Source organism: Biomphalaria glabrata, chromosome 4 (assembly GCF_947242115.1).
Source record: "Biomphalaria glabrata chromosome 4, xgBioGlab47.1, whole genome shotgun sequence".
In the NCBI taxonomy this organism is placed as follows: Eukaryota; Metazoa; Mollusca; class Gastropoda; family Planorbidae; genus Biomphalaria; species Biomphalaria glabrata.
This window is the reverse complement of record NC_074714.1, coordinates 52169415-52196418: the sequence shown is the minus strand read 5'-3', so window position 1 is coordinate 52196418 and position 27004 is coordinate 52169415. Positions and strand designations below refer to the sequence as shown.

The following is a 27004-nucleotide window of genomic DNA, read 5'->3' as shown; positions in this document are numbered from 1 at the left end:
CGACCCCAAAGGGGGTCGCAACCCACAGGTTGAGAACCCCTGATCTAAAGGCACGCGCTATTTTATAAAAGAAAGACTGCACTTGTAAATTCAATTTAATTTTCCTTAAATCCTGCCCTGTCTATATTACAAGATGTAATATAAGATTCTGTATACCCCAAAACTCCACCTAATCTTCTGTTTATTTGTTTGACTAAAATATTTACTTTCTGTGTAACAAGACACTCAGGTTATTGGACCTCTATATTGAAGTATCAAACCGTAACTCTTTGTGATATAAATTTGTTCATTTTTGCAATTTGCTCATTTTTGCAATTTGTTCATTTTTGCAAATTGTTCATTTTTGCAATTTGCTCATTTTTGCAATTTGTTCATTTTTGCAATTTGCTCATTTTTGCAATTTGTTCATTATTGCAATTTGTTCATTTTTGCAATTTGTTCATTTTTGCAATTTGATCATTTTTGCAATTTGTTCATTTTTGCAATTTGTTCATTTTTGCAATTTGCTCATTTTTGCAATTTGTTCATTTTTGCAATTTGCTCATTTTTGCAATTTGTTCATTTTTGCAATTTGCTCATTTTTGCAATTTGTTCATTTTTGCAATTTGCTCATTTTTGCAATTTGCTCATTTTTGCAATTTGTTCATTTTTGCAATTTGTTCATTTTTGCAATTTGTTCATTTTTGCAATTTGATCATTTTTGCAATTTGTTCATTTTTGCAATTTGTTCATTTTTGCAATTTGTTCATTTTTTGCAATTTGTTCATTTTTGCAATTTGTTCATTTTTGCAATTTGTTCATTTTTGCAATTTGTTCATTTTTGCAATTTGATCATTTTTGCAATTTGTTCATTTTTGCAATTTGTTCATTTTTGCAATTTGTTCATTTTTGCAATTTGTTCATTTTTGCAATTTGCTCATTTTTGCAATTTGTTCATTTTTGCAATTTGTTCATTTTTGCAATTTGTTCATTTTTGCAATTTGTTCGCTTCTGCAATTTGATCATTTTTGCAATTTGTTCATTTTTGCAATTTGTTCATTTTTGCAATTTGTTCATTTTTGCAATTTGTTCGCCTCTGCAATTTATTCATGTTTGCAATTTGTTCATGTTTGCAATTTGTTCATTTTTGCAATTTGTTCGCTTCTGTAATTTTTTTCATGTTTGCAATTTGTTCATGTTTGCAATTTGTTCATTTTTGCAATTTGTTCATTTTTGCAATTTGTTCGCTTCTGCAATGTGTTCGTTTTTGCAATCTGTTTTTTTTTTTTAATTTGTTTTGTTTTTGTTTATTAGTATGTTTTTTCGTGTTTATTAATTGTTGTTTTTTTGGTGGTTAGATTGTAAATTTCAGTTGTTCCTCCTTAAGTGAAAATATTTACCTCCTAGGCCATACCTCCTGCTGGTCGACAGGGAATGAGCGCCTAAAGGCAGCACTGAAAACCAACTCCTAGATACCCCTTCCCAACCACTGGTCCACAAATGAGATTGGACCAAAAGCGCTCTGAGCATGCTATAAGCATGAAAGTAGCGCTGTATAAAAGCTATAATATAAAAGCTATAATAATAATGATCGTATGCAGATTAGAACTTGTGAGGATTGACCGAATCGCAAACCCCAAGACAAGAAAGTTATTATAGGAATGTATCTCCCCTCTTTAAGATACTTTATTTTTATTCACCGCTCAGTTTTCTGTTTTGCTTTGTGCTTTTCGATGTCAGATTTCAGCCAGTGACTCTCAACAAGGAACAATTCGCCACGGCGTTCCCTTACCACCTCATCTTCGACGAGGAGCTCCGCCTTCTCCAGTACGGCAAGAGCGTGGCCAGACTGTCCCCGGTCCGCCTTAGGGAGGGGATCCCCGTCAATACCGCCTTCACCATCACCTACCCACGTATCGCCTTCACCGTAGAGAATGTCTGCAGGTTCATCAACGCCATCTTTATATTGACCGTTGTCCCTCGGGTGGCCGGAGAAGGACAGCAGAACCAGTTCAGCATGAAAGGTAAGTTTTTCACTGACCTATAGATATTATTTGTTTTGAATAATTTGTAAGGCTTGGTTTAAGTTGCGTTTATTAGCGTTCAAATTAACTTAATTATTCATCTTAATTTGTGAATCCCCTCTTGCCCAAACGCAATGAAACCCACACCTGCCATGGTTGGTACGTCACGAACTATTGACCCCTGATGGTCGTGGGCCCGGGTTTATTACCCCCCTTCGTGCCACCATGGATGCTACGCCACTGACCAGAGTGTCTTTACCGATCGATATGTGCAGCTAACCGGTCCGTACAAGATAGATTACTCCACGGTCATTTGTTGTTACATCTTCAAGCTTTAGAAATGATCAACATATCAAAATATATCAACCCTCAACACATCGATATTATACATTCGTTATAAAATATTCAATATTACAAATTTATTTATTTACATTTAAAAAAAACAAAAACAAATCGAATTTCAAACATATGGGTTAACGGGATTTTTTTTTTTCATAGCACTGGCCTATATATTTATATATAATTGAATTATGATTGGTACATGAAAAATTGATCATTCCATTATTTGTTAAATCTTAGTCTGAAAACTGAAACAATAATTATCAATTGAATTCCATCTCTTTTGACCTGAGTGGAGTAAAAAAAAAGATAAGCGATTTTAATATAAACAAAAAAAAAAATAGTTCAGAATAAATGCAGTTGAAATAAAAAAGATCTTAATAAAGTCTTAGGAGCGAGTTCAATTAATATCATGGATTACTGTCACTGACATCTTCCGTGGCAATAGCAAAATTACTCCTTTCCTATGTCAAATGATCTTTATATCCTTAGGTCAGATGATCTTTATGTCCTTAGATCAAATGATCTTTATATCCTTAGGTCAGATTATCTCTATGTCCTTAGATCAAATGATCTTTATGTCCATAGGTCAGATTATCTTTATGTCCTTAGATCAAATGATCTTTATTTCCTTAGGTCAGATTATCTTTATGTCCTTAGATCAAATGATCTTTATTTCCTTAGGTCAGATTATCTTTTAGTCCTTAGATCAAATGATCTTTCTGTCTTTAGGTCAAATGATCTGGCTGAAAGACACGCGCCTGGTCATTTTCGTGGGCTCGCCCAGGCTGACGTCACTGAAGGAAATGAAGAAGATGAACATCTACATGGCGGACATTCCCTTGTATGACGTCACCAGGGAGATGGTGCTGCTGTACCAGCAGCGGAGTGCCGAGATTGACATTACGTAAGTACGTCTAGACTTTATGCGCATTCAGAGCCACCAGTTCATGAAGCAAATTCCAAGGTATATCTCTACATTATTGCCGAATTACGAAATACTGACTTTAAATTTAGATGCATAGTAACTTAAGGTCAACATTAGCTAATGAATCTTATAAGCTTTTTTTATATACCTATTTAACAATTTTATAATCTGAAACAGTCGTAAATACACACAGGGGATCCTTTTAGTCGAATACTCAACAGACATTCTTGTAAGTCTTAACTCAAAATAATGGACAATCTAATAAGCTTATTAGTAAGCAAAAGATTACAAAGAGAGTTACTGTTTAACACAAACTCATGTGCGCCCCCCCCCCCCCGAAAAGCTCACCAGTGGGTCATCTTTTTGGTAAGAATTGCAGGCAAAAAGGAAGGATACACTATTTACCATTTTCAGCATACGTATCAGATGTCTACGTAGCTGTACTGTTGGGCCTATGTTTTTGTGTCGAGTCAGTGTTTGGCCTTTGTTTTTGTGTCGAGTCAGTGTTTGGTCTATGTTTTTGTGTCGAGTCAGTGTTTGGTCTATGTTTTTGTGTCGAGTCAGTGTTTGATCTATGTTTTTGTGTCGAGTCAGTGTTTGGTCTATGTTTTTGTGTCGAGTCAGTGTTTGGTCTATGTTTTTGTGTCGAGTCAGTGTTTGGTCTACGTTCGAAAGGGTCAGACAGTACTGGATCACTAGTGTGTGAGGTTAAGGGGGTCATTGTATTAGTGTGTGTGTGTGTGTGTATGAGTTTTAGGTGTTATTAAATCGTTATTGTCTAACATTCAAACAGAAATCCGTCTGCTCGTTAGCTGCCATTGTTGTATGGACATCTAAAACCAAACTCTCTCTTTCTCTCTCTCATACACACTCACAAACACAAACACACACACACAAACACCTCCATACATGCCTCAGACACATTCAATCACTAGCTATTGATTAATACGTCATGATAAAAACACCATTTCGAGATTTCTTTCTTCCAAACAAAAACGACCATTTGACTAGTCCTTTGGTTAACAAAACGATAACTTGACATCACCAGTCTATTGTCTGCCTAGGTGTCTGTCTCTCTGAATGTTTGTTTGGGTCATTAAACAGAACTTAGTTACATTTATCGATTACGCATTTATATTGAAAAATGGAAGGATGAAAGAAATTCAGTGTGACTTATAAAACCAAATAAAATCTTATAATTTCAGCCTATAAAAAATGTTTCAAAACACTCTTAAAAAATGTGTGGTGTACAAATTGTGCTGTTCTCAATTAATTCAAATTATCTGTGGCATTTTACGTCTCGAGGGACGATCTTTTCCCTTAGCAACTTCTTGTGTGACTAAAGAGGCCAATCCTTGATACACAGCTGCGATTGCAGGTTGGGCATGTGTGATCACCAGGCGCCGTTGCATTTTCACCCTTCTTTCTGCTTCTGTAGTGTATGACATCTGCAATCCGATCCCCTTCCTTTAAGCTATCTTTCCATGTAGATCTATCCAGTGGCACATTTTACCAGCTGCTAGTGTCGATTTTGAAGAGCTTCATGTCGCGTTTGCATATATATATATATAAATTTGAATTAATTGAGAACAGCACCATTTGTAAACAAGACTAAGAATGTTTATTATAAATAATATAAGTTCATCGCAATAATCTTCTTGATCAGTGATTCTCAATACACGGCCCGCGGGTCATTTCCGGTCCGTGCCTCGATACTATTTGACTTCTAGAGTTATATAAACTTCTGACTTCGGTGTACAATAAGTCAGCAGAAGATTGCTTCCATTAGAGTCAACGATTATTATTTTGTTTTTGGCGCCGATGCGAGTCTAAGATTGGTGTGTTAAAGATTATATTACTCCCAAGCAAAAAAGGTCTGGACACCAATGGATTTTATAACAAAGACTTAAAGCCACTGACCTTGGAAGAGTGTTGATTACATTGAGTTAGTCTCACAGTTCAGAGACAAAAAATCTTCTTCTTCGTTCTGATTTTTATGTTGGGCAGGTTAGACGAATAGTCCCATATCTGAGATGGACCTCGCAGTGATTTCCAGGCAGTTCTCCGTATAGTTTTATTTCTATAGTAAGGTTTGGCGTCAGTGTCTTGTTTGGGCTTCTCGATAGAGTATGCCAGTGATGCTCAGCCTAATTCAACCTGCGGGCCATTTTTATTTCCGGCACTCGTGTCGAGGGCCACATGAACGAAAATGTACTTAACGAAATGAAATTGACCTAAACTAATTTTATTAGAAACCAGTGTATCTAATACTTGCATTACTTAATAGGACATTAATAGGATATAAACTGACTTCATTTCTCTCTTAAAATGTGAGCAACATTGTAGCTAGCTTTACCATTAATTGGACATTAATAGGATATAAACTGACTTCATTTCTCTCTTAAAATGTGAGCAACATTGTAACTAGCTTTACCATTAATTGGACATTAATAGGATATAAACTGACTTCATTTCTCTCTTAAAATGTGAGCAACATTGTAACTAGCTTTACCATTAATTGGACATTAATAGGATATAAACTGACTTCATTTCTGTCTTAAAATGTGAGCAACATTGTAGCTAGCTTTACCATTAATTGGACATTAATAGGATATAAACTGACTTCATTTCTCTCTTAAAATGTGAGCAACATTGTAACTAGCTTTACCATTAATTGGACATTAATAGGATATAAACTGACTTCATTTCTGTCTTAAAATGTGAGCAACATTGTAACTAGCTTTACCATTAATTGGACATTAATAGGATATAAACTGACTTCATTTCTCTCTTAAAATGTGAGCAACATTGTAGCTAGCTTTACCATTAATTGGACATTAATAGGATATAAACTGACTTCATTTCTGTCTTAAAATGTGAGCAACATTGTAGCTAGCTTTACCATTAATTGGACATTAATAGGATATAAACTGACTTCATTTCTCTCTTAAAATGTGAGCAACATTGTAACTAGCTTTACCATTAATTGGACATTAATAGGATATAAACTGACTTCATTTCTGTCTTAAAATGTGAGCAACATTGTAACTAGCTTTACCATTAATTGGACATTAATAGGATATAAACTGACTTCATTTCTCTCTTAAAATGTGAGCAACATTGTAGCTAGCTTTACCATTAATTGGACATTAATAGGATATAAACTGACTTCATTTCTCTCTTAAAATGTGAGCAACATTGTAACTAGCTTTACCATTAATTGGACATTAATAGGATATAAACTGACTTCATTTCTGTCTTAAAATGTGAGCAACATTGTAGCTAGCTTTACCATTAATTGGACATTAATAGGATATAAACTGACTTCATTTCTCTCTTAAAATGTGAGCAACATTGTAACTAGCTTTACCATTAATTGGACATTAATAGGATATAAACTGAGTTCATTTCTCTCTTAAAATGTGAGCAACATTGTAACTAGCTTTACCATTAATTGGACATTAATAGGATATAAACTGACTTCATTTCTCTCTTAAAATGTGAGCAACATTGTAGCTAGCTTTACCATTAATTGGACATTAATAGGATATAAACTGACTTCATTTCTCTCTTAAAATGTGAGCAACATTGTAGCTAGCTTTACCATTAATTGGACATTAATAGGATATAAACTGACTTCATTTCTCTCTTAAAATGTGAGCAACATTGTAGCTAGCTTTACCATTAATTGGACATTAATAGGATATAAACTGACTTCATTTCTCTCTTAAAATGTGAGCAACATTGTAGCTAGCTTTACCATTAATTGGACATTAATAGGATATAAACTGACTTCATTTCTCTCTTAAAATGTGAGCAACATTTTAACTAGCTTTACCATTAATTGGACATTAATAGGATATAAACTGACTTCATTTCTCTCTTAAAATGTGAGCAACATTGTAGCTAGCTTTACCATTAATTGGACATTAATAGGATATAAACTGACTTCATTTCTCTCTTAAAATGTGAGCAACATTGTAGCTAGCTTTACCATTAATTGGACATTAATAGGATATAAACTGACTTCATTTCTCTCTTAAAATGTGAGCAACATTGTAACTAGCTTTACCATTAATTGGACATTAATAGGATATAAACTGACTTCATTTCTCTCTTAAAATGTGAGCAACATTGTAGCTAGCTTTACCATTAATTGGACATTAATAGGATATAAACTGACTTCATTTCTCTCTTAAAATGTGAGCAACATTGTAGCTAGCTTTACCATTAATTGGACATTAATAGGATATAAACTGACTTCATTTCTCTCTTAAAATGTGAGCAACATTGTAGCTAGCTTTACCATTAATTGGACATTAATAGGATATAAACTGACTTCATTTCTCTCTTAAAATGTGAGCAACATTGTAGCTAGCTTTACCATTAATTGGACATTAATAGGATATAAACTGACTTCATTTCTCTCTTAAAATGTGAGCAACATTGTAACTAGCTTTACCATTAATTGGACATTAATAGGATATAAACTGACTTCATTTCTCTCTTAAAATGTGAGCAACATTGTAGCTAGCTTTACCATTAATTGGACATTAATAGGATATAAACTGACTTCATTTCTCTCTTAAAATGTGAGCAACATTGTAGCTAGCTTTACCATTAATTGGACATTAATAGGATATAAACTGACTTCATTTCTCTCTTAAAATGTGAGCAACATTGTAACTAGCTTTACCATTGATTGGACATTAATAGGATATAAACTGACTTCATTTCTCTCTTAAAATGTGAGCAACATTGTAGCTAGCTTTACCATTAATTGGACATTAATAGGATATAAACTGACTTCATTTCTCTCTTAAAATGTGAGCAACATTGTAGCTAGCTTTACCATTAATTGGACATTAATAGGATATAAACTGACTTCATTTCTCTCTTAAAATGTGAGCAACATTGTAACTAGCTTTACCATTAATTGGACATTAATAGGATATAAACTGACTTCATTTCTCTCTTAAAATGTGAGCAACATTGTAGCTAGCTTTACCATTAATTGGACATTAATAGGATATAAACTGACTTCATTTCTCTCTTAAAATGTGAGCAACATTGTAACTAGCTTTACCATTAATTGGACATTAATAGGATATAAACTGACTTCATTTCTCTCTTAAAATGTGAGCAACATTGTAACTAGCTTTACCATTAATTGGACATTAATAGGATATAAACTGACTTCATTTCTCTCTTAAAATGTGAGCAACATTGTAACTAGCTTTACCATTAATTGGACATTAATAGGATATAAACTGACTTCATTTCTCTCTTAAAATGTGAGCAACATTGTAACTAGCTTTACCAACGACTCATTTTCTTGTCTCTTTTTGGTAAATATTCCTATCGATCCTTCAATTTCTAGGCGCAGTTTAACAACTTTTTAATCGCGGCTCAAACCAAGAATGCCGTCATATTAGTTTTATAAAGCCGTATATCTGTTGTTGTTTTAAAAACAGATACAATTTACAAAACAAACATGTTGGTTTATTATCATGTTCCAAAACAAAAATAATTAAAGATCCGTTCAATTTTCCTTGTATGATTCTAAATTCAGAGTCAACTTGTAGTTTCTTCGGCTCTCTCATTTCATAAACCTACACATTTTAAATGCCATGGAACCAATTCATCAGAGAAAAAGTCAGGAACCTAACGTGGGTAAAGATACAATTTTCAACCTATTCTACTCTTTGTGCAGACGTTTCGGCGGGCCGGATTAAACCACATCGCGGGCCGGATCTGGCCCGCGGGCCGTATTTTGGGCATCACTGGTGTATGCAAACTTTGGATGACATGGTGGGTATTCTCTAGGGACGCTCCACTAAGGCCAGTTTCCATAGTCCCAATGTGTAACTTCCGAAACATGTGTGCTCTCATTCTGTTATGTATGATTCTAAAGCGGAAAATTATATGTTGGTCGCTTATCCTAATTAACATTGTTTTAAACAGATCAAAAAGTAATTTAGGACGATAAAAAAAATAATCTTCAGTCTCTATAAACTCTTTTGCTATTTTAACAATATTTTAAGTTTTCACAAATTTACAGAATTAATGTAAAACTAGCATAAGACTTTGGAATCTTATGATAAAAAAAAGGGCTTAAAAACAATTTTAATTTGCATAATAAACTTAAAAAATAAAAGGGTTCGCTTTCAGAATGCCAAGTGTTACCAATGGATCTATATAATTGGCATGATACAGCCCATGATGAAATCGGATTTTCAATAGCTATTCTAGTTTTTGAGACCTAAACGTGACATACGGGGGACGGACAGACAACATAAAAATAAAAAGAGGCTTTTCCCAATGTGAGGTACTCAAGGACATCAATCTTCCATCATTTTAAAATAATCTGCTAACAAAAAAACAACTATTCGAATGAAATTTCCTTTCAGCAAAGAACTGGACGAGACTACGGCGGAGCTAAAGAGAATGTCCCGACAGCTGGAGCTAGAGAAACAGAGAACTGAGAAACTCTTGTATCAAATGCTTCCGGAGAAAGTCGCCAACCAGCTAAAGAACGGGGAGGAGGTAGAGGCAGGTAAATGGTCAGATAAATGTAGGTCTATGTCGTGTGACTCTGTATCATCTAGCTCTGTCTGTATCATCTAAATCTGTATCATCTCAGTATCATCTAGCTCTTTCTTTATCATCTAGCTCTGTCTGTATCATCTAGCTCTGTCTGTATCTTCCAGATCTGTACCATCTATCTCTGTATCATCTATCTCTGTATCATCTAGCTCAGTATCTTCTAGCTCTGTCTGTATCTTCTAGCTCTGTATCATCTAGCTGTGTATTTTCTAGCTCTGTATCATCTCTTTCTGTTTCATCTAGCTCTGTATCATCTACTCTATATCATCAAGCTCTGTATCTTCTAGCTCTGTATCATATATCTCTGTGTCTTCTATCTCTATATCATATAGCTCTGTATCTTTTAGCTCTGTATCATCTAGCTCTGTATCGTCTATCTCTGTATCATCTCTGTATCATCTATCTCTGTATCATCTATCTCTGTATCTTCTATCTACGATCATCTATCTCTGTATCTTCTACCTCTATATCTGTATCATCTAGCTGTGTATTTTCTAGCTCTGTATCATCTCGTTCTGTTTCATCTATCTCTGTATCTTCTAGCTCTATATCAAATAGCTCTGTATCTTCTAGCTCTGTATCATCTATCTCTGTATCCTCTATCTCTTTATCCTCTAACTTCGATCATATATCTCTGTCTTATCTATCTATGTATCATCTCTGTATCATCTATCTCTGTATAATCTCTCTCTGTATCAACCAGCTCTGTATCATGTAGCTCTGTATTATCTAGCTCTGAATCATCTTTGTATAATCTAGCTCTGTGTCATCTAGCTCTGTCTGTATCCTCTATCTCTATTTCATCCAGCTATATGTCATGTAGCTGTATGTTATGTAGCTATATGTCACGAAGATCCATGTCGTGTACGCTATGTCACTCTATGTCACATAGCTGTATGTGAAGGAACTCTAATATCACGATCCATGGACACTTTGTTTATTGACAACACTGGAGAAGATACCATTGATTCACGGAGAATTTAATAAATGTAACCATGATAGCCATGATTACAAACAATTACATTTACTATTTGACTTATTATCTACTTCAAAAGTTTCAATTTGTTTTTGTTTTGTTATCTGTCTGTTGTTTTTTTTAGAGAAGTTTGACCAGGTGACAGTTTTGTTTAGTGACATCGTCAACTTCACTACCATCGCCGCGGCCTGCTCTCCCATGGAAGTGGTCAGTCTATTGAACGAGCTCTACCACAGGTTCGATAAAATGACCAATAAACACAGCGTCTATAAGGTGGGCCATAAGTTGTAGAGTAACTTGGTTATGTCCGCTTTTGATGGTGGTCAGTCTACTGAGTTAGTTTTACCGAATAAGACTAAGACTAAGACAGCTTTATAAATTCGTATGGGAATTGGTTGTGATTACAAGAACTGTTTTCTCATATAAAGACAACACAATATGGTTTGAGTATCAATTAACTAAGAATTGTAAGGAGAAGCAGTTACCCTAGACTCAGTCTTATGTGTTAGTCAGTCTACCGAATCAGATCTAAAACACATATGGTTTGATTACTATATATAGGAGGTCAATAGTAGTTACTCAGTAAGCTTGTGCTCATTGTCACGTATCTTTTTGTTGAACTTGAAGACTTGAAGATTCCTGTTTGTAATTCACTTAGTTTTGTATCACGAAGATTCCTGTTTGTAATTCACTTAGTTTTGTATCACGAAGATTCCTGTTTGTAGTTATGTGTCACGTAGTTTTTGTGTCACGAAGATTCCTGTTTGTAGTTATGTGTCACGTAGTTTTGTGTCACGAAGATTCCTGTTTGTAGTTATGTGTCACGTAGTTTTGTGTCACGAAGATTCCTGTTTGTAGTTATGTGTCACGTATTTCTGTGTCACGAAGATTCCTGTTTGTAGTTATGTGTCACGTAGTTTTGTGTCACGAAGATTCCTGTTTGTAGTTATGTGTCACGTAGTTTTGTGTCACGAAGATTCCTGTTTGTAGTTATGTGTCACGTAGTTTTTGTGTCACGAAGATTCCTGTTTGTTGTTATGTGTCACGTAGTTTTGTGTCACGAAGATTCCTGTTTGTAGTTATGTGTCACGTAGTTTTGTGTCACGAAGATTCCTGTTTGTAGTTATGTGTCACGTAGTTTTGTGTCACGAAGATTCCTGTTTGTAGTTATGTGTCACGTAGTTTTGTGTCACGAAGATTCCTGTTTGTAGTTATGTGTCACGTAGTTTTGTGTCACGAAGATTCCTGTTTGTAGTTATGTGTCACGTAGTTTTGTGTCACGAAGATTCCTGTTTGTAGTTATGTGTCACGTAGTTTTGTGTCACGAAGATTCCTGTTTGTAGTTATGTGTCACGTAGTTTTGTGTCACGAAGATTCCTGTTTGTAGTTATGTGTCACGTAGTTTTGTGTCACGAAGATTCCTGTTTGTAGTTATGTGTCACGTAGTTTTGTGTCACGAAGATTCCTGTTTGTAGTTATGTGTCACGTAGTTTTGTGTCACGAAGATTCCTGTTTGTAGTTATGTGTCACGTAGTTTTGTGTCACGAAGATTCCTGTTTGTAGTTATGTGTAACGTAGTTTTGTGTCACGAAGATTCCTGTTTGTAGTTATGTGTCACGTAGTTTTGTGTCACGAAGATTCCTGTTTGTAATTCTGTGTCACGTAGTTTTTGTGTCACGAAGATTCCTGTTTGTAATTCTGTGTCACGTAGTTTTTGTGTCACGAAGATCCCTGTCGTGTAGTTCTATGTCAGGTAGCTCTGTGTCATGAAGAAATTCCTTTCCTGCAGTTCGATGTCACGCAGCTTTATATCCTATGTAAGTCTATGAAACGAGTTTTACAACCAATTGATTTGATGACCTCATTATGTAAGTTTATAAGGGTAGGCCATTAGACATGTAGATCTGTTTATTATTTATTAAATTTAGGGACCAGACCGTATCGTAATGACAGGGCTGATTTCACACCCGGTCCTCCCCTGGTCACATGAAGCCAGAAACTAAAGGCTTGAAATAGAAGTTGGGTGCTCTTTTTTCTTAAACCTTATTTATTTTCATTTATTTTTTGTTTGCAGCAGATTCTTTGCGCCTGGTCTTACGTTCTTTGGAATTGAAGTTCATGCAACCTTCCAGTTTTGCCCCAAATTTAGACCTCTAAAAGAAGACCTATTTATTAATATCCTCATTAGATGGAACTCTAAAGAAAAGACAAATAACTAATGCAAACTCATTCAAGATATAGTAATTGCAAGCAATTTAACGATTTCCTTTATAATATGCTGAAAGCCTATGACATATTTAATGTATTCTTTCCATGAACCATTATATAAGTGGAATACAACATTCGTACAATGCAAACAGACAAAAGATCATGTTAAAAAAGTTTTGATACAATAACTATTATAGTCTTTGTTTGCTAAATCTATATCTATTTTCATCTTTGTTCTGCAAAGGAGGGCTGTTTTTCTCTCCACCATTAGCTGAAATTTTAGATCGTTATTGAAAGCGTTGCACTTCAAGGGACATTAGCTCTTTGAAAATGTGTCGTCTGCTGACCGCCATTTTGTTTCGTTTCTTCTTTTAATGTCTCAATAAAGAAAATCTGCAATCGATTGGATAATGTCTACTCTATTCGTAAAAGTATGTTTAATACGATCGATTTTTTTCAAAGTCTCTCTTTTACCCGAAGTACTTACTACAAATAAAGACTATAGATAGATTTTAGTATATAATTACGGTATTTATTCATCTCCTAAAACGCTGTGAAATTTCATCATCATCTCTCGTGGCCCAATGACCCAAGAAATGTAACAAGAAGGGACATTGGTTGGAATGTTGGACGACATGAATTAATAGACAAGCCTGTCTCTATTCATAATAGATGGTTTTAGCAAAGCGCATATAAACTGACTCTGTCTGTCTGTCTGGTAAAAAGTTTGAACATGTTTTTTTTCTCTCATTTCTCATTCTCGGATCAAGTTGAAACATTTGACAATTATTTATTAACTCTTTCTCTCCTAATTGACGATACCATCGTTGATTTGACCTCATTAAATTAAATTAGTGTTTTATTTTTATACACTTTATTTTGTGTTATATAAAAAGAACATGCATTCCCCTTTAATTCTAAAACAGATGAAACATTTTCTGATAACAAATGACAAAGTTAGTGGAGCTTAATCATAACAGGGGAGTGAAATAGTATTGAGCAAAATGAAGAAATCCGTCGAAACATGAAAAACTAAAGACGGAAAGAGTTAAACCGGACAAAACATGAATCAATTAAAAAAAAATTAACCAATTAGTTAATTAATTATTGGTGATTTATTATGTTGTTTGATATCAAAATAAGAGCAGCGGTTCTCAACCCTTTATGCTCGGCGACCCCTTTTTTACAATTCCCAACTCTGCGGCGACCCCACACACACACACACATACAGCAATAGAAGAATGGACAATAACAAACCATATTTTCAATTGTCTTAGGCGACCCCGGGCAAATCGTCAATCGACCCCCAAGGGGATCGCGATCCACAGGTTGAGAACCCCTGATATAGAGAGATGTATATATGTATATATGGATTTAGACTTGTTATTACGTTTTGACACGTTTTTCATATCCCTTAACCTCACACACTAGTGAACATAATTTTCAGACGCTTGATTCAATTTGTTGCATATTAAATATCCAATGTTTTCCAGGTTGAAACGATAGGTGACGCTTACATGGTGGTCAGTGGTGTCCCGGACAAAACAGACAAACACGCCCAAAGAGTAGCCGACTTTGCCTTGGACATGGTCAGTCTGGCAGCCGAAGTCTTGTGTCCCGATACTAAAAAACCTTTGCAGGTAAGACTGACGTCTAATAAGTTAAACTGTTTTATTTCACGAACAAGAATTCGGTTTATTTTTTAGCTTTACAAGAATTTCCCGGCATTCTTTGCAACAATTTGGGGTTAAAGGATTTAACTCGTGACCCCCGTGACCTATATATATCGAAGATGTCGTTTAACTACATAATATGCAACGACGTATTTACCACAATATTCCATTATACCAGTTGCTTAATTTTCCTTGAAACCACTATTTCAATGGCCAGGAGCGGGCCAGAGCATGGTTACTTATCTTATCATCATCTGTCCTTTGACTATCATCGTAAGGGTGCTGTGACAGTTCACGTAACTAAGTCCCTCCACTTTCCCCAGTCAGCAGCAGTTCTTGGAAGGCTATCAAGAGAGAGGCCGGTCCATCCCTTTATATTATCCAGCCAGCCTTTCTCTGGCCGACCCTTTCTTCATGCTCCCTACACTGTACCTTGAAGAATAACTTTTGATAGTGAGTCATGTCTTACAATATGACCGAACCAGCACAGCTTTCGTCTCTTATGGGAATTGAGGTGTTTATTTTTAGCCAGCCAGTGTGTTTACTTGTAAAATTACAGACTCATTTGTCTTCTTTTCCTGGTTTCTGATACCCAGCCATTTTTCTGCAGGATTTACTTTCAAAAGCTTGGATTCTTTTTTCAGCCTTGGCGTTCAGTGTCCAACTTTCACAATTTTCACAACCAGATGGTATATTTAGAAACAGACAGATATGCGCTAAGCTAATCATCTTACAACCAAATTACAACAATCTATATGCAATTTTTTTTTCTGACGCTTTTCCAGTTTCTAAGCAGCAAGAAATAGATCCTATTAGAGGATGGTCTGAAAATATGTTGCAAGGACAGAGAGAAAATGAACTGATTGCATTAAGCAGAGATTATATTGATTCAGAACGAAAGAGACCAAAAAAATAACAGATTAAATAGCTTCAAAATGTATCGAAATTACATCTTTTAGCTTTCCAAATTAAATTGTAATAGGACGTTGGTTAGATATGTCTGAGAATATAAAATATATCGAAATTATATCTTTTAGATTTCTGGATTTAAGTTTAAAAGGACATTGATTAGCTTTATCTGAGAATATTAACATCAGTTTATCGATTAGCTTTATCTGGGTATTTATCAATTAGCTTTACATCGTAATATCTTTAGACTTTTAGGTGTTCATTTAAAGATGAGTCACTCAAGCGATTAAATACTTCCAGCAAAAAAAAATAATTTACAAACAAAGAATTTGAAAAAAAAAAAGCTACACTTTTGAACGTGTGATATGGTGTTGAGCAGTGTTCCCCAAACTGTGTTCCGCGGAACCCTAGCAATTCCGCGAGGCCTGAATACTGGAATAATGAACTAGTAGACCACCCTTGAATTAACTTCGCTTAAAAAATAAGCAAAGTTCTCCGCTAAATGCTCAGAATGTGCGAAGTGTTCCGTTAAGGAAAAACTTCAGGAAACACTGGTGTGGAATGTAGATAGTGTCTTAAGATACACAAATAATTGGGTTGCCTCTGGTAACAAGCGTCAGAAAGGGGTCACCCATGTATATATCCTTTTCAAATATTGACTTCGTCTTCTTCTTTCTTCCCACACTGACCACAGTACCCACTCCTCCTCAATCGGATGGCTGCCTGGTATGCGCTCTGGACTGACGTTTAGTGGTCTCTAGTTTGAACCCTTCCGCGCCACCCCCGTCGTCGTGCGGGAGGTTTTGGCTAGAATGTAATTCTCTTCAGAAACTCAAAGACCTTCCGACACATGTAAAACATTGTACTAATGTTTTGCTTTCTTTGTACATAGATTGTACAGAACTAGGTCGACTTTATTTTTCCACTGAAAATGTGTACATTAGTTTGTGTGTGTGTGTGTTTTATACTTCCTGGTCAAGCTTATGATCTGTCTCCAAACGATGATTGATCTCGGTTTAATGCAACCTTCAAACCCCCCCCCCACTCCTAATTTTTTTTAACTTTCCTAACAGACGTCATAATCACTGAAATGGCCTCGTTTTGAAGTCTATGAGAACACAACTTTAAAACATTTTCAATCTTTGACAACATTTTTTTAAAAAAACATTTCACTTGCAGAGCAATTTAAACAGTTGGCTTTCTGTGGTTGCCATAGTAACCAAAATCTTCTCGAGCTCAGCCTCTAGTTAATGCAATCCCACACACACACACACACACGTATATACATACAAAGAAAAATACATACATTTTAGACGATAAAATTCGTTACAGTTTAAACGAAATATCGAGGAGTCAGTTCTGTTATAATGAAGAAAGAGAGTAGAGATATAATTCCTTTAACATAAGAAATGTATGTAGATGTTAAGGTCTGGGGTTCTGTACATTTTTTTTATATTTTACTTTAAGTTAAAAGCATTAATAGTAAAATGATCAATCGATATAGAGATTTCGATCTATTTAGATTTTCATCCATTAATAAAATGAAAAATTTTGAACACCAAATGTAATTAGAAACGTCGTTGACCTGTGAATACTTGGATTCCTAGATTCGAGTTGGTCTTCACACTGGTCCAGTGGTGGCTGGAGTGGTTGGGGTCAAGATGCCCCGCTACTGTCTTTTTGGAGACACCGTGAACACTGCGTCCCGAATGGAGAGCAATTCTGTCCCGGGCAGAATTCATGTCAGTGAGACCACATTCAGGTACGTTCCTAGACATCATCTGTTTGTTTTTTTCAAAGCTTATATCAATTCTGTCTGTCTGTCTGTCTGTCTCCCATTTCACATTCTTGGATCAAGTTGAAACTTTGCAAAATTACCTGAAAGACATGAATCAATAATAAAATAAAACAACAATGATGAATAAATTATAGGTGATTAATTATTCTGTTTGATATCGAAAAAAGGGGGATAAATGCTTCTTATTCAGAGATGTGAATGAATATATGGATTTGATCCCCTTATTGCGTTTCGACCTGTCTTTTCACCCACTTCCCATTCTTGGATAAAGTTGAAATTTTACATAATTATTTATACTTGATAACAATACACAAATCAGTCCTAAAATTAATCAGTTAGTTAATCGATTAGTACTAATTAATTAATTTTGTTTTATATAGCACAAAGGGATCTAAACCCTGCCTTTTTTTAGATTAATGGCATTACTTAGCGGTTCTTTCACTTTGATATTTTTTTAAAGTAATCTCTTTTCTAGTGCTTGTTTATGTGTCTTAATCTTAATGGACTCTAATAACGCTTAACATTCATTGTGGCTGAGTGGTTAAACGTTTGGCTTCTGAACCTGGGGTTCTGGGTTCGAATCTAACATTATTTAACTGTATATAAATACGTTGAAGAGTTCTTTGAAATGTCTTCAGCTCTAAACCTACGACTTACATTTCTCTGCCCTGCTGCTGTACATTCTCTTTCAGAGCCCTCCAAGACCACGGCTACATGTGTCGCTGCAGGGGAGATGTGAACATCAAAGGGAAAGGCGTCATGAAGACCTACTTCCTCATTGGCAGTGCTCGTCATACCGTGTCAGAGCCACTAGACAGTCACGTGACCCTCACACTGGCCACTGGCGACCCTGTCAGCGAAGATGCAATGAAAGATGGCTTAAAAGAGAAAGATCCAAGTACGTCATATCTTATGCTTATATCTTATGCTTATATCGTTTAATGACTTATAGCAACATATTCAAATAAATATTTAAAGTTGAACTGTACATATTTATTTGTAAAAATGTTTTGAATGTTTCGGATGTTCCTTCAGAGTTGAAGATAATCTACTTCCCAGCCCAGGCCTCCCGCAGAACGACGGGGGATGGCAGCGGGCAGGGTATGAACACGCGCAAAACCTCACGACCAGGCAGCTATCCTATGTGTATGATTTGAACTGTGCTATTTGTTAAGATGCTACCCTATGTGGTCAAATGTGTCAAAACACGTGGGGAATTGAAACAACTACTGGATCACGGAGGGCGCGGTGGATGAGTGGTTAAGCGCTTGGCTTCCGAACGTGGGGTCCTGGATTCGAATCTCTGTGAAACTTGGATTTTAAATTTCAGGATTTTTAGGCGCACCTGGGTCGACGCAACTGTGATAGATACCTGACATTATTTGGGTAAACGTAACGTCGGTTGGTCGTTTTGCTGGCCACATAACACCCTGGTTAACATGCATGACTGAATGCATGACGCGTAGGCTGTGATCATCTACTTTTTTGAAGTAACGTCCGTATTTTAAAAGATAAGATAAGATGAGATCATTATTCTCGTATAGTGCCTTGTCTTGATTATTCCACATTATGTTTTCAGACATGTAACATAAGATTTGTTAATAGAAATGTCTGCGTCAATGTCATATAGTTTGATTCAACTTTGTATAATCATAATAATATATTCTTATCTTATTACAAAATCCCTGACATAAAGGGTGATTTTTTTTATTTCTAGTTTTTTTCTTTTTATCTTTTTTTATGAATGTTTGTCTCAAACAGCTGCCCAAATGGGGTTTGTTTTTTGCCAATGACTTTACCATCAGCATTTAGGATTCTAAAAAGTTTCTTTTTATTTTTAATGCTCAGATAGCCATACCAGGCATAGATATTAAAACTTAAAATATTGCATAATATATAGCCAAGGCCTTTTCGCTAACATTAAAGTTTTCACAGTAATCGTAATCTTTGCTGCACATTTTTTTGCTGATATAAATCAGTATTTGCAGTAAAATTTAGTTTATTGTCTAGGATAGTACCAAGGTATTTAAAAGATAATCAATGACTTAAACTCTGCTAAGCTGTTATTTTCATGGCTGATTCAGGCAACCTATTCCATTCTCAAATGGCACTGGGAAAGAAAGAGCACTTGTACGAATTTGTTCTAGTATATGAAAAGCCGAAACTCTGTGGATGCATGCGTTATAAGCAATCCCCACAGCATTATCTCAGTCAACGCCTATAGTTTTTTGATTTGTCGTCTGCTAGTTTTCTTACATTTTGTTCGCCTGCAAGGCTTTCTTACAAGTTGTCGTCTGCTAGACCTTCTTAAATATTGTCGTCTGCAAGACTTTCTTACTTATTACCTTTAGATAATCATGAGTTGTGCTTGTTACCCGTTTGGGTTTGGAACACTTTAGTTTTCCCTTTCAAAGAAAACTACCTGCTTGATACAGTTTCCAAAGACAGAAAGTTATACCTTTGGTCTTCCATGAATGACTCTGGAAATCTCCCTTCACAGATATTTGTTTGAATATAGATCAGTGATCTTCTATCTTAATGTTCTTTCCTATTTCATTTGATTAAGAACCTATTGGAATAAAAGAAAATGTAGAGGCATGTTGTATTGTTGGTTTTTTCCTTGGTAAGCTAAGTCGTATTTATGATTAGCGTACATTTAATACAAATAAGTAGATTTTTATTATCTAACTGGGTTTGTTTTAAAATATAATTTCTTATTGTATTTCATTTTTTATGTTTCAGATTCACATCGAACTAATGGATATATCAGGGAACCACAGAAACCTGACCCAAACAACCCTATCAGCCCCAAAGCTTCTGGTCTTCCACAAAACAACTGCCCTAACAATGACCTCGACATGAACAGATCCCCTTCACCGAGCTCGAAATGTAACGATGGGGGCGGAGCTACAAACATCACGTGGTGTCCACTCCTGAAAAACACTTCCGGAGAGAGCGCGGACTTCAAGGATAACACTTCCGACCCTAGACACAAGGCCGCCGATCTGATGCCGCCCTCCATCTCCTCCACCCACATCATCAAGGGAGCTCACCTCTGCTGGGGCGTATCCGCGGCAGCGCAAGCGAGTGTCAAACATGTCTCTCTGGTCAAAATCGTGGGTGCCGAGGCGCCCAGCAGATACGGGGCGTCCATCAAAGACAGGCGCATCAATGATTACGACGTTGGGCGCTTCCCTGCTTACAGTAAAACATGCACTCTCTTGTGACTCCGCCACAGCACCTCGAACATTGAAAGCACTCAGTACGCATGGATGCTTCTTCAACATACGTGACCCATGCGTTGTAGAACTTGCACCCTAACAGTTCCAGTTACAATACTTATCACAAAACCTGCAGTTTTAAAGAAACAGGCTGGAACTCTATTGCTCTGGTCCTAGAAATGGGCATCTATCTAGAGCCTGCCTTTAATGTAAGACGAATGCGGTCAGATGGAAACGTCTTCTTAAACAAAAAGATTTGAACAAATATCTTACGAACATATTTGTATTTTATTTTCCGTTCATGTTCAATTTTTTTCACATCTCAAGAAATAGGTCGATCTAATATCAGACAAACTTTCTTCATTATATTTATAAATCTACTAATTAACAAGTTTTACTGATCAAATACGTATCTGGTGTGTTATCTTTGATCGCCTTCAGTCGTATGATGACAATGGCTCACCCCATAAAGCATTTCCTTTAGTGGCTACAGTACCCTATTTTGGAGAGGCATATTCGCCCGTAAAATTCCCACGTGAAAGTAGCGGGTGTTGGAAGAGCCTGTGTTTTGTCTCTTGCTGTGTTGGCTTTTTTTTTTCTCTCTACGTAGTGCGGTCTTAAACAAAAAAGAAATTGGAAAGACAAAGGAATAGCCCTTGGCGCCAAAATCAGATTGATGCGCTCCCTGGTCATGGCTACATTTTATACGCTTGTGAGTCTTAGACGCTGATTGCAGAGCTAGAGAGGAGGATCCTAGCAATTAATTTGAGATGCTACAGAAGGATCCTGGGCATCACATTTAAAGACCACATCACAAACGAAGAGATTAGAGACAGGGTTACTGCAGCGATTGGACCCCATGACCTGCTAACTATTGTAAAAAAATAAAACGCAAGCTAAAACTCTATGGCCATGTTACAAGATCTTCGGGGCTCGCAAAGACCTTCCTTCAGGGAACAGTACCAGGAAAAAGAAAAAGAGGCAGCGAAGGGAAGACAACATAAAGGAATGGACGGGCCTGCCATTGAAAGATGTTCTCTCCAAGGCAAAAACAGAGAGGAATGGAGAAAGACGGTCGACAGATCTTGCGTGGTACCACAACGGTCCAACATACTAAGGGATAGGCGGAGGTGAAGGAAGTGCGGTCTAGAGCTAAGTCTTCCCAAGCTTTTATGTCTCTGGATTCCCCGGCATTGCTCTAGGATCCGTTTTGATCAGATCCACAAATAGGAAACTTTGGGATGAACAATTGTCCATGTGGTTGATGCAAGCTGCCTATCGAAGTTATTAATATAGATATATGTAGACACCATTGGCTGCCTGGTCGTGCGGTTTGTGCGTTGGACTGTCGTTTGGATTTATCGATGGTCCCGGGTTCAGTCCCTGCCCGCTCCCATCCCCCGTCGTCCTCCGGGAGGTTTGGACTAGGAAGTAAACTATCTTCAACTCTGAAGGAACATTAGAAATATGTAAAACATTTTACAAAACATTTATATTCAAAACAATTTAATTTATACATACATTTTAAAAATTCATTTCTTGAGTCCTCAAAGAACTCTCATGCTTGACTTAGACGTAACGTAGACTTGACTTAACTTAGACTTGATTTATACTTGACTTAGACCTAACTTAGAATTGACTTAGACGTAACTTAGATTTGACATCTTAAGTCAAGAAAATCTTCTGGACCCGATAAAATAACAAATGAAATTGTCCTGGGACTAGGACCACAGGCCCAAAACTGTATACGTAACTTTATCAACCATACATGAATAAATGAAGACATACCACAGGACTGGAGAACTTCTACATCATCAAACGTTGGCAAAACGGCAGAAACAAATGATTAATAACCGACTTTATTGGTGGTATGAAAGTACTTGCTGACTCCACAATGCACAAGCTGGCTTCAGGAAAGCAAGACCACCTCTTTCGTTTTAGCCAGGTCACAGTAGTACATGCTTCAGACGTCCACAAGACATGACGATTATTACGTCCAAGTACAAAACTCCTGCAAGACGTCTGGAGATAGCGACATATAGGGTTGGAACCCGATATCATCGTGAAGACAGTCTAGAGCGCATACCACATGACCTGGCAACCAGGCAGTTTATTCGAGTAATAAGGACACAACATTTAAATGTCAGCATGTCAGACAAAGTCCATCAGGTCCCAATAGTTCTGTTCAGTTCTGTTACAGTGACTTTGAGATGTTGGATCTTATTAAACGCGTCATAGTGGGGAAATTCTTACCATGGTGTCTTAAGCAATCCAATAAGATTAGATTATGAGGTTATTTTTTTGTCTGGTGCTCTATAATGTTTATATTAATCGCATAACCTTACGACCTTAATCTGAATAGCTCAACTTTCTAAAATTCATGTTTCAGTTTTCACTTACTTTGTTTCGTTGCCAGATAAAGGAAGTGAAACTTTTTTAAATGGCTGGGGAAAAAAAAGGAATATGAACATAAAAAATAAACGCCTCATTCAACCATATCTAGAGTTTCGGTCCTGTATGGGAGTGAAAATGAGTGTGTATGTGTGTATCTACTAGTGTGTAGTGTGTTCTGTTGTTTCACGTCTGCTGCTATGCCGAAGCACGTGACGAGAAATGTGGGCGCCCTCTCTTCTCCCAACCCCAATGAGATTTACATGGTGTTCTTGTACATTGTTTGACTAACACAGTTCATATTAGGTCAACGAGTCTGTCTTTTAATCAGTGTCTCTCGGATTAGGTCTGGGCGTTCGCAATCAGTATATTGCCATCTGCCCCCCTGATAAAGGGGCTCTTAAGAGTTGGGGTCTACCTTTAATACGGATAGTTGCAAAATATAGATAGCAGTGACAGCAGTGGGAGAAGGCTTCAGACATTGCCAATGGCAGATGTTTAGGAGACAGCTTGCTGCCCAGTGCGTCGAACATCACGGGAGAACTTAAGTCTAAGTCTAGGTCTAAGTTTAAGCCTAGGTCTAAGTCTAGGTCTAGGATAGTTCTATAATTTTATTTAAAAAAATACAATTAAATTTACTCAAATCACTCGAAGGTTTTGAAAAAAAGGGGTTTGCAACTGTTTGATTATAGGCATGAAATATATCAAAGTGTGATGTCGACTTTGCATCGCTAATATTATCGGTATTTATATCAAGAAATCGATATATGCTTTTTTTTTTGATCGTATAGTATGATGTAATTGTAGAAATTAACTTAAAAAAACAACAACAGTTTTACAAGCTTTTCTTGTAGACTTGTAGAGATTTCTAAGATAGATGGATCGTCTTCGTCGGCTTTCTGCAGTCGTGAAACGACTATGGTTCATCTCGATAGCGAGATGAGGGCCTGCGCATTGTCTATGGTCGGAACGATGTCGCCCACACAGCGGTTCCCTCCTCTCCGCGCAGCTGATGAGACCAATTGAACGGAATATCCGATACAGTTTGGGATCCTCAAGGTTGATGGATGGATAGATGGATGGAGGGAGAGGTGGAGATACTGGATGGATGGATGATGGCTGGATAGATTTTGGATCTATGAAAGGCAGATTTTTCTAGTGCGGAGGGATATCATATGTGATTGTTTTTATTTTTTTATCTTGTTTGCTTTACTAGTTTGAAATCTGTTTTAAAGTGGGTATTATTACATTCCTTGTTAAACTGAATCTCTTACTCTTAACAAATACAAAAGAAGGTAATTAGGAAGGTCATTTATCTTTCAGTACTTTTGGGACTCACCCAGCACATGATCAACTTCAAGAGTAAAAAAAAAGTAAAAAATTAGGAAGTCAGTTGAAACTGTGATTTGATATTGATTTCAAATTTGTATGAGACCTTGTTTAGATAAAATAGCTCATCGATTGTAAGGTTGCTCAATCATTATGTTAATATTTTCCAAAAATTTCAAAAATTCTTGAATTTTTTTAAATTTTAAATACCTGGAGCATTTGAAATGTAAGTTGCAAGTAGTCCGTAAATTTTAATATTAAATAGATATGGAACAAGCTAAACTTGTGTCAGCGTCAATGCGAAAGTTTATTGAGATTATGACAAGTTGTTCTACTTACATTCTAAGAGACTTTTTATGAAGCAAGGGAGAGTACCGAAAGGCAGGCAACGACGGAGTTATCTACCTTGTCCTTTTGGATGCTTTAGATAACAAGTTGACGTATTATAAAACTTTAAAATTTAAAGATTTATCTGAATAAAAATTGTTTGTGATAAAATAATAAATACTTGTTGATAAGGCCGCCAAGACACGTCCGACTGTTTTAATTACCGTGAGTTTAATGTCATTAGCGAGAAATATCCTTACCAGAACCCTAGCGGATCCAAAACTTTTAAGTGGGGGGACGATTGTTTTCCAAACCCTAACCAGTAAATCCTACCCAATATATAACCATATCGCCCTTTCCGCCCCCATGCATCCGCCTTTGTACCAGAATACTGTTTAACTGAATATCCAAATTTCAGAGTCAGCAATGTGGTCTCTCAAGAAGTCTATCAGACATGATTTTCGTTCATTAGAATGGTCGAAATTAAATGTTTTCTTTTCTTCATCCCAGGTATATTCAATTATGTAAATTATGCACACCAGCACCAGCGTCTATAACAATTTTTGACGACATTAATTCGTTTTAATATAATATGTCATATAACAGCCAAAGATTAAATTTGAAATTGTTTAGTTTGGTATTGATCTCATTTATTTTTTTTATTAATTAATAATTTGTTGATAGACAAAAGTTAACCTTTGAATAATATTTTGGTCGCCCCCCGAAAGTTAGCCGTCTGCGTGCAGTGCACACATTGCAAATTAGGTAGCGGCGGCCCTGCTTGTGGATTGTATGTAACAGTAACGCGTAAACATCAGAATTGTTATATTCCATTTTCTATGCACTCACCGTAAAAACAGCTCAGCACTTTAAGGGTTAAGGAGCGATTCGTACCCACACAACCAATAAAACAACCCATTAAATAAAAAACAAATCTGTTAGACAGAGTTTTCTAAGCCATTGCTTCAAGACCCAATTTTTAAAATCATTTTGTGTTTCATAGCAGAAGAGCTATTTACATTTTACACCACATATATTACACATATGGACACAATATTTGATACCTATAGGCTCAGCGAGAATTTTGCATAATTTTCTCACACGCGTGTAACATTGTTTCTATGAGTCGTCTATGACCTTTAAAACCTTGTGTAAAAAAAAAATAAAAATAATCAAGTTCCCCTTTCAGATCTTGTGGTTTATAGGGCAGATGATGTAAAGGTCATCTGTTTCTGTGGCCCACGGTTAACGAGAGTGTCATGTGGCTAGCACAACGACCAATCATTTTTACTTTTCCCCAACTAATGTTAGGTACCCATTAGAGCTGGGTGAACATAGAGGCCAGTACATGGTGCCCAAACGGTCCCATAGACTAAGGGATAAGTAAAGGTAAAGGACTCAGAGGCGCCCAAAGATCCGGAAAAAAAAATATTTTTCACCAGGATTCGAACCCGGCATTCCGGTTCGTATGCCAAGCGCTTTACCACTCAGCCACCGCGACTCCTCAAAACCATGTGTAACATTGTGTCTATGAGTCGTCTATGAGCTTCAAAACCATGAGTGACGATTGATAATGGTTCTAGCTTCGCACCCTTATTATAATATTCCACACCTCTGTGTGTTCGTAAATGAAACTGATTCCTGGTCAGTGCCCCTAATAGTGCACCCCACCCCTGAAATGCCCTGAATGTACATTAATGAAACTGATTCCTGGTCAGTACCCCTAATAGTGCACCCCACCCCTGAAATGCCCTGAATGTACATTAATGAAACTGATTCCTGGTCAGTACCTCTAATAATGCACCCCCCTGAAATGCCCTGAATGTACGTCAATGAAACTGATTCCTGGTCAGTACCCCTAATAATGCACCCCCACCCCTTGAAATGCCCTGAATGTACATTAATGAAATTGATTCCTGGTCAGTACCCCTAATAGTCCACCCCCCTGAAATGCCCTGAATGTACATTAATGAAACTGATTCCTGGTCAGTACCCCTAATAGTCCACGACCCTGTGCCATCTATAATTAAATTGAGTCTTGGTTCAATAGATATATAGATAAATAGATATGACAAGAAAAAAAGTATCTTTTAAGTTGTAAGATTCTAAAAATAACTCAGATCCTTATCCTTACAAGTAGCCATTGTGAAGTCATATGCTCTTCATATTTAGACGAAGGCGTATTCCAAGTGAAAGGTAATGGAGGCCTAGAAAGTCTTCTAATCTCCTGCTCTGACAACAAAAAATAAAAACTAATTTTTCCGGTTGCTATTTTTAGTTCAGGGTTGTTCTCTAA

At 36.5% G+C, this 27004-nt stretch overlaps 1 protein-coding gene across 2 annotated transcripts in view; it reads left to right on the top strand.

Annotated features, from left to right (window-relative positions):
- Nucleotides 1-24593, top strand: part of LOC106062493 (guanylate cyclase soluble subunit beta-2-like) — a 73756-nt gene extending 49163 nt beyond the window's left edge. For both annotated transcript variants that reach the window (XM_056028136.1, XM_056028135.1), the window contains exons 8-15: nucleotides 1720-2003; nucleotides 3075-3249; nucleotides 9681-9826; nucleotides 10977-11125; nucleotides 14554-14700; nucleotides 17250-17404; nucleotides 18133-18338; nucleotides 20183-24593. In XM_056028136.1, the coding sequence (XP_055884111.1) occupies nucleotides 1720-2003; nucleotides 3075-3249; nucleotides 9681-9826; nucleotides 10977-11125; nucleotides 14554-14700; nucleotides 17250-17404; nucleotides 18133-18338; nucleotides 20183-20667 (1747 nt within the window). In that variant the 3' untranslated portion in view covers nucleotides 20668-24593. The remainder of the gene's footprint in view (nucleotides 1-1719; nucleotides 2004-3074; nucleotides 3250-9680; nucleotides 9827-10976; nucleotides 11126-14553; nucleotides 14701-17249; nucleotides 17405-18132; nucleotides 18339-20182) is intronic.
- The last annotated feature ends 2411 nt before the right edge of the window (nucleotides 24594-27004 follow it).